Genomic DNA, 8,518 nt, shown 5'->3' on the forward strand with positions numbered 1-8,518 from the left:
GTTGTGAGGCAGGATCTCAGTCACTCAGGCCAGAGTGCAGTGGAGCGATCACAGTTCACTGCAGCCTCCACCTCCCAGGCTCAAGTGATGCTTCTATTTCAGCCTCCCAATTAAATGGAACTATAGGCACATGCCATTGTGGCTGGCTTAAATGTGTGTGTGTGTGTGTGTGTGTGTGTAGAAAGGGGGTGGAGCTCACCACCACGCCCAGCTAATTTTTTTAAAAAGTGGTTTTTTTTAGAGATGACGTTTCACCATGTCGCCCAGGCTCTTCTAATGAGCTCTTAGGCTCAATCTCACCTCGGCTGGCCTGCCTTTTTTTTCTTTTAATGCGGAGGCTTCTGGAGATAGTTTCGCTTTGGTCTGCTGTGTGGGTGGCTCTGGCCCTGACTTGTGGCTATGGTTCTCTGACACTTAGCAATACTTTGCAGAGCTGCATCCTTGCGTCCCTGTGGTCGGCCTTCGTAGACCCCTCAACCTAAAACTGCTGCACTTGGGCCCTGGATTGCTCTGAAGCCTCTTCCTGCATATGTTGCCCTAGAGGCAGCAGGCATGAGTCAGCAGCTATTTGGGGAGGCACGTGCTGCAGCTGAGAGCACAAGGGCTTTCCATTATCCTGAGGCAGTTGACTCTGCAGCTGTGACTGAGCAGAGGGCCACTGCTTCCCTAGACCCCAAGGACCCAAGTCCATCGGCAGCTGTTGCTGGAACATCATCCCCTGTAGGCGATTCAGAGGCTGTTGGTGCTGCTGTGGGTGATACTGCGATTCATTCTGCTGCTGTTCTTGCAGCAGTGAGAGACAGAATGAGCAACGACAGTGGTTTATCTTCTACTCTTCCTGAGGCCTCTTCACCCCATATGCACCTTGCGCATAATCCAAAAGGAAGGGACTTGGATTCTGGCTTTCCCTGATTTCAGTTCTTTCTCCATAAAAATATGGCACAGAAGGTGGAGGAGGATGAATGCATACTTCAGAGTTGTATCTTAGAAAGTGATAGTCAGTAGAATGCCCACTTCCTGCATCACCTCCATACGCCAAAGCACAGTCTGGTTGCTTTTCAGTGCCTGTGGCCAGATAGGAGCACTGGGAGGCCACCTGTTGACTGGCCATCCCTTGTTTCTCCAGGTAGGAGCATTGAGGGCCCACCTGTTGACTAGGAGTCTCTTGATTCTCCAAAGAGAAGCAATTGTAGCCCATCTGTTGATGAGGAATCCCCTGTTGCTCCAGAGGGGAATAACCAGCTCTACCCATCAAAGCCCTCTGGGCATCAGAGAAGCTCTGCTCAGTGGCATAGCTGGGAGCTGCAGCCTGGGTCTCCTGGCAGCTTAAAAATGGATGGGCTTTTACCAGGAAATCACGGTTTTTCTGAAGAAAAAAGATTCTTTGTCTTTCTTCAGGTGGAAGTCTGGCTCTTTTATTCTGGAACCAATTCTAGAGAGAAAAGATAATATTGTTTTATCGAACCTACGTATCTGATTATATTCTTCTATGCATTCCTTAATGTAGGAGGATTTTTCTATGTAAGCCTCTCCCAGCAGAGTCTCTGACTCGCCTGTTGATATTAAAGCATATAAATAATAAAAGTAATCTGTCCCAGGAGGCCCATGTGATAACACAGGCCACGCATTGCACATTTCTAGAACCCTAACCTTCATTGGAGACAGTGATAGCATGGTTTACAGGTAAACCTTGGCTTCCCAGAACCTCTCCCCAACCTGTTTCTGACCTACTTGCAATGTTCTCCTGCGTGCTCACTAAGAGACCCACTCTGCTAAAGAGGCTCCCAGCTGTCCCACCTAGTCATGCATAGTCCACACAACCCTGCTACTTTACTCATACTCTCCCACCAAGGAGAATTACTGATGTATTTTCTGACACCCACATTTCTGTTTCTCTTTTTCTCACTCCCTTTTTCCCTCCCTCCCTCCCTCCCTTCCTTCTTTCCTTCCTCCCTCCCTCCGTTTTTTTCCCTCCCTCCTTCCTTCCTCTCTCTGTCTCTCTTTCTTCCTTTGTCTCTCTTTCTCTCCTTTTCTCCCTTCCTCTCTCCCTTTCTCTTTTTCTCTTTCTTCTGACAGAATTTCACCCTTGTTACCCAGGCTGCAGTGCAATGGCATGATCTCAGCTGACTACAACCTCCGCCTCCCAGGTTCAAGTCATTCTCCTGTCTCAGCCTCCCGAGTAGCTGGGATTACAGGTACCCCATCATGCCTGGCTAATTTTTTTGTATTTTTAGTAGAGATGGGGTTTCGCCGTGTTGGCCAGGCTGGTCTCAAACTCCTGACCTCAAGTGATCTGCCCGCCTCAGCCTCCCAAAGTGCTGGGATTATAGGCGTGAGCCACCGCATTCAGCCTATGTTTCTGTTTCTTATATGCACATAATTCTTACATGCATTGTTCACAGGTCACAATTAAAGGGTGCAATTGTTTGACCATATATTTGTTGTATGACTCTCTGAGGGAAAAAAATAAATCATTTTTCCACTGCTCTCACACCACAACAATCAACAGAGAAAGACTTGTGCAAGCAAATGTGTTTTTCCACACACCAGGCAATCAGTTCTGCAGTGCACCTCAGCTGGGTGTCCTCCAACTCACTTCCGACACTTTGTAACTGGAAATACTGTCAGATCCCACAGGGCTCAGTCATGCAAGACTGCCCCTCTTTCAGATGCCAGTTGCAGGTCTGGGCTTCTGAAACTTTTGACTGACTGGCTTCAGGTCAGGGCTCCTGTTCGCCTCCTCTTTGGGTTTGATTAACTTACCAGAGTGGCTCACAGAACTAAGTGAAATACTTAGGTTTACCAGTTTACTAGGATATTACGAAGGTTACAGATAAGAGATGCATAGGGTGCGATGTGAGGGAAGGGGTGCAGAGCTTTCCTGCCCTCCCCGGACAAACCACCTCCAGGAACTTCCACATAGTCAACTATCTGGACCCTCCCCACACCCAGGCTTTTTGTTTTCTTTTTCTGGAGGCTTTATTCTACAGTCATGATTGATTAAGCCATTGGCTATTGGTGATCACCTTAACCTTTAGCCCTACCTCCTTTCCAGAAGTTGGAGGGTGGGGTTCAAGTCCCAATTTCCTAATCCTGCCTGGATCTTTCCAGCTGTCATCCTGAAGCTACCAGGGGCTATCACCCATCGGTCAGCTCGTTAGCAGACAACTGTCAGATTTATATCTCAACGAAGTGCTCTCCCCGCCCTTCCGACTCACACATTCCACTGTCCACTTAGTGTTTCCACGTGGATGTTTACCTGACATTTGTAACTTCATGTGTCCAAAATGTAAATTTCGATTTCTGACACACCTGCCCCTCCCTAGCTTTCCTCCTTAGTAAAAGGCAACTCTCATCTTCCATGGACTTAAGTCGAACATCCAAGTAACCTTTGAGTCCACCTTATCTTTCACGGCATATTCCACACACAGTAAACTCTGTCAGTTCCATCTCAGACATCTACAGTCTAATTAGTCCTATCCACCTGCACAGCTAGCAAGCTGGCCCAAGCCACTGTCACCACCATCTGACCACAGCAGCATCAGCTCATCCACTGCTTCCAAATTTGCCTGACTGCAGTCTAGTTTTCATAATACATACCCACTGTATTTTCACAAGTATATGATACTATTTTCTTATGTGATGAAATGCTACATACTGCCTAATTCTTCATATTTTTCATGTTGTGCGTGTGTACAATTTTCTCTCAAATTGGTTATGATTACCAGTGTCTCAGGATGTCCCAGGCCCTCATGTACATAAAACGGTGTAGTATTTGCATGTATACTATGCGTGTTCTCTCATATGCTTTAAACCATCAAGAGATGACTTACAATACCTGATACCTGGCTGGGTGTGGTGGCTCACGCCTGTAATCCCAACACTTTGGGAGGCCAAGGCAGGCAGATCAGATCAAGAGATCAACACCATCCTGGCCAACAAGGTCTCTACCGAAAATACACAAATTATCTGGGTGTGGTGGCACTCGCCTGTAGTCCCAGCTACTTAGGAGGCTGAGGCAGGAGAATTGCTTGAACCCAGGAGGTAGAGGTTGTAGTGAGCTGAGATAGTGCTACCGCACCCCAGCTTGGCGGCAGAGGGAGACCCCCTCTCAAAAACAAAACCAAACCTGATACCTAATATAACACAAATTCTACATAAATATTTCTTATTTGTATCATTTAAAAATTTTTGTATTGTTATTTGTGCCCCTCACCGCCACCCCCCTGGCTTTTTTTGAGACAGGATCTCACTCTGTCACACAGGCTGGAATGCAGTGATGTGATCAGGGCTGGATTTGTAAGCACAGCTCCCATCCTATTTTCATTTTTTAACTTTCCAAATATTTTTCATTTGTGGTTAAATCTGTGCATGCAGACCCAGTGGACATGGAGGATTAACTGTATATATGTATATATTTTAATTGCGCTCTTCCATTTCTTTGAATTCTGTACCTTCCTATCTAGTCCCCTGCATTCTACCTCCATCTCTACTTATTGCCCTTTAATTTGCTAGGAAACAGCTGCACACAGTGACTCATACCTGTAATCCTAGGAGTTTGGGTTGCTGAGGCAGGTGGCTCTTTAGACCCCAGGAATTCAAGACCAGCCTGGGCAACATGGCGAGACACCATTTTTTTTTTTTTTTTTTTTTAACAAAATATCCAAATCCCAGCAGGGTGGTGTGTGCCTGTAGTCCCAGCTACTCAGGGGACTGAGGTGGGGGAATCACCTGAGTACAGGAAGTGGAGGCTACAGTGAGCCATGATGTGATTGTGCCACTGTACATCAGCCTGGGTGATGAGAGTGAGACCCTGTCTAAAAAAATATATATATATATATTTTTAATATATATATAAAATATATATATATTATATATATATTTATATTATATATTTTTATATATATGTAAAAAATATAAATATATTTCATATATATGAAATATACATATGAGGTCTTGAACTTACATTAATGACATTTACTGGACAAGAAAATGTGTTGGCCAATGTTATTCTCGTGCTGAAATCTGGATAAGGGTTTCCTCCAAATATTTCCTTAAGTGCCTGCAATAATTCTTCAGAAAATTTGTGTCGGCGTTTTGCTTTTCTCTTTTCCTTTCTTTGTCTTTCTTTATTATGATGATCCTCTTCAGCTGGGAAACCTGACAAAAGTGTAAGCAAAGAGCATTGGAGAATATTGGTGTGGGAAGTAGAAAAGTTCCTCTTTAAAGTTGTCTTTCTTGTTAAAGAATAAATTTGCTAATAACTCTTTATTATCCTATGTAGCTGTTAGACATGTTATCCTATCCTATGTAGCTGTTAGACATGCCATGCTTACAGGCATGTAATACATTCTATGTCCTTGTACTTTAACCAAGATATCTGTGCTGGATGTGCTCATAGGCATGTCCCAGCTCGCAGCTGATGTCCCTTACCTGTTTAAAAAAGTTTTTTTTTTTTTTTTTTTTTTTTTTTGCCCAGCCTGGTGGCTTACACCTATAATCCCAGCACTTTGGGAGGCCGAGGTGGGCAGATCATGAGGTCAGGATATCGAGACCATCCTGGCCATGGTGAAACCCCATCTCTAATAAAATAGAAAAAATTAGCCTGGTGTGGTGGTGCGGGCCTGTAGTCCCAAGCTACTCAGGAGGCTGAGGCAGGGGAATTGCTTGAATCTGGGAGATGGAGGTTGCAGTAAGTCGAGATCGTGCCACTGTACTCCAGCCTGGCGAAAGAGCAAGACTCTGCAAAAAAAATTTTTTTTTTTTTTTGTGCTGCGATCGAGTCTCACTCTGTCTCCAAGGTAGAGTGCAGTGGCCTGATCCCGGCTCACTGCAACCTCCACCTTCCAGGTTCAAGCGATTCTCCTGCCTCAGCCCCCTGAGTAGCTGGGATTACAGGGATGTGCCACCACACCCGGCTAATTTTTGTAATTTTAGTAGAGATCATGTTGGCCAGGATGGTCTCGATATCTTGACCTCGTGATCCACCTGCCTCGGCCTCCCAAAGTGCTAGGATTAAAGGCTGAGCCACCACACCCTGCCCGTTTAAAAAAATTTTAAGTTGTTAGCCAATCGGGTTTTAGTTTAGATTGTGAGGTCTGGCTCCAGCTGATGGAGATCAGACAGAGCAGTAAGGATGATCCCAAATGCCTAAGGGGTAAATTTGTCTGCTTTTCCTTTGTTCATTGTACTCTCCTGGCAAGATGTGTAGCGAGTACCCTTCCTGCAGTGCAGGAAGTGAAAATTGCTTGCTTAGAGATCCTTTGTTTCAGTGCTGATTTTTCTTTGTGGCACCGAGCATCTGTTTCCAACAATTGGTAATAAGCAGACTAAAGAAGACTTCCAAACAGTGTTAGCACCATATATTCCCTCCCTTTCCTAAGATGAAATTAAGGCCTGACATAATAGCTACTCATAATAATAAAATTGCAAATGAAAGCAGGGATTGGTTAACTCTAGGCCTATGGGCCAGATACAACAGTTGCCTGTTTTTGTAATTAGAGAGTTTTACTGAAACACCAGTCACATTCATTCACTTATGTATTGTCTATGGCTCCTTTCAAGCCACAACTGCAGAATTAGTCATTGAGGCTCAAATTTGTCTAGGATCCACACAGTGTAATATATTTACTATCTGGATTAGAGAATTTATTGTTAAAATTAGAAAAAACTGTTGGAGAATATTTTATAATTTCATCACTGTAATGTATACGACAGGAAAAACTTATCTATACTGATTGGAAGGCAGGATATTGACTACTGAGGGAACAGAGTCAGAGACGGAAAGGAAGCCAGTGTAGGCCTCTGGGTGCTACTAAATTCTATTTATCTGAATGCCCTCTGAGTTCCATGAATGTAGTTAGTTTGTGAACACTCATGACATTAAACATGTAAATATTTGCTATTTTTGGCCTGCACAGTATATTTCAATTAAATCTTTTTTTCTTTATTTTTGAGACTGAGTCTCCCTCTGTTGCCTAGGCTGGAGTGCAGTGGCCTGTTCTCAGCTCACTGCAACCTCTGCCTACAGGGTTCAAGCAATTCTTGGACCTCAGCCTTTGGAGTAGCTGGGACTATAGGTATGTACCACCGTGACTTCCTAATTTTTTCTTTTTTTTTTTTTTGGCACAGGTAATGTCCTGCTACGTTGCCCAGGCTGGCTTTGAACTCCTGGGTTCAATCGATCCTCCTGCTCTAACCTCCTTGCTTTGTTTATTATTACTGTTTTTACTTTAGGCATACAGCCAAAGTCATATTAAATTGGATACATAAACACTTAAATGTACGTTTCAGAAAATTATAATCAATAACTTAAGTTTCCAAAGACAGAACTTAACAAAAAATGCTCAAAACTACCAAAAGAGGAAGCAGTAAGGGAGCAGGAAAATTAACAAAAGAAGTAAAAGTCATGAAACAATCTAAAAGGTTAAGTAAGATACCCGAGAAACTGGTACTTTGTAATGAAAAGTAATACATCTTAATACAATTCAATAGGATGCATTAGGTAGTTCATACTTTCTTTTCTACACTTAAAGGGTCAACTTTAAAACTTTAGCGAGGCTGGGTGCCCTGGTTCACGCCTGTAATCCCCGCGCTTTGGGAGGCCGAGGCAGGCGGATCACGAGGTCAAGAAATCGAGACCATCCTGGCCAACATGGTGACAATTCGTCTCTACTAAAAATACAAAAATTAGCTGGGCCTTTGGAACGCGCCTGTAGTCCCAGTACGCGGGAGGCTGAGGCGGAAGAATCGCTTGAACCCGGGAGGCGGAGGTGGCAGTGAGCCGAGACTGTGCCACTGCCCCCGCCTGCGACGGAGCAAGACTGTCTCAAAAAACAAAACAAAACAAAACAAAACAAAAAACCAAAACAAAACAAAACAAACAAACAAACAAACAAAGCAAAACTTTAGGTAGATGACCCTTGTATGGGACCCATGGCTGCCATCTTACATTTGAAATTCAAGACTTCAATTTCAAAGCACCCCATACGCCATAACGCAATTTATCAGTAAAAAACAGCTGCTGCTCCAACAAACTAATTGTGTTTGTGCTATAAACTTTGACACACTTTGAAAAAAAGCAAAGCATGTAGTATTATCAAAGAACAGAGAAAAAGCTCATGGGAATTTACCGCCTGAAGAGCCCTCCAAACTCATCTTGGGCAGAAGATGTAGACTCCACGGAGATCAGTGGGCAACTGAGCAGCTCCCGAAGACACAGGCTTTATATACGGTCTCGGTGACCCGCCCCTTTCTTAAATACCTTTCAATTTAATCCCCTCGTTAAACATTTAACAGCGTTAGAAAGAAACTTGAAGTAATCAGATTAAGTGGAAGTATAGATCCTACTTGGTGATTTTGTCTCTGTAATAATACCTTTGCAAATATGACTCTTGTTTTATTTTGGTTTGGCCACATTACTTTCTACATTATAGGAATATCCTTACCTTACTTTGTATTTTTTGTTTTCCTGTGCTCTTTTGAAACCCGTCTTTTTTCATCAGTTGCGATGTAGAGC

At 43.7% G+C, this 8,518-nt stretch overlaps 1 protein-coding gene across 1 annotated transcript; it reads right to left on the bottom strand.

Moving 5' to 3' along the window:
* Window positions 1–478: 478 nt before the first annotated feature.
* CPHXL (cytoplasmic polyadenylated homeobox like) lies at window positions 479–8,157 on the bottom strand. The gene is given in 3 exon segments (XM_032284800.1): window positions 479–1,432; window positions 4,967–5,160; window positions 8,133–8,157. Coding segments are annotated over 3 exon segments (1,173 nt in total).
* Window positions 8,158–8,518: the final 361 nt, after the last annotated feature.

Source organism: Sapajus apella, unplaced genomic scaffold (assembly GCF_009761245.1).
Source record: "Sapajus apella isolate SASKATOON/1434 unplaced genomic scaffold, GSC_monkey_1.0 scaffold15, whole genome shotgun sequence".
Classification (NCBI taxonomy): domain Eukaryota; kingdom Metazoa; phylum Chordata; class Mammalia; order Primates; family Cebidae; genus Sapajus; species Sapajus apella.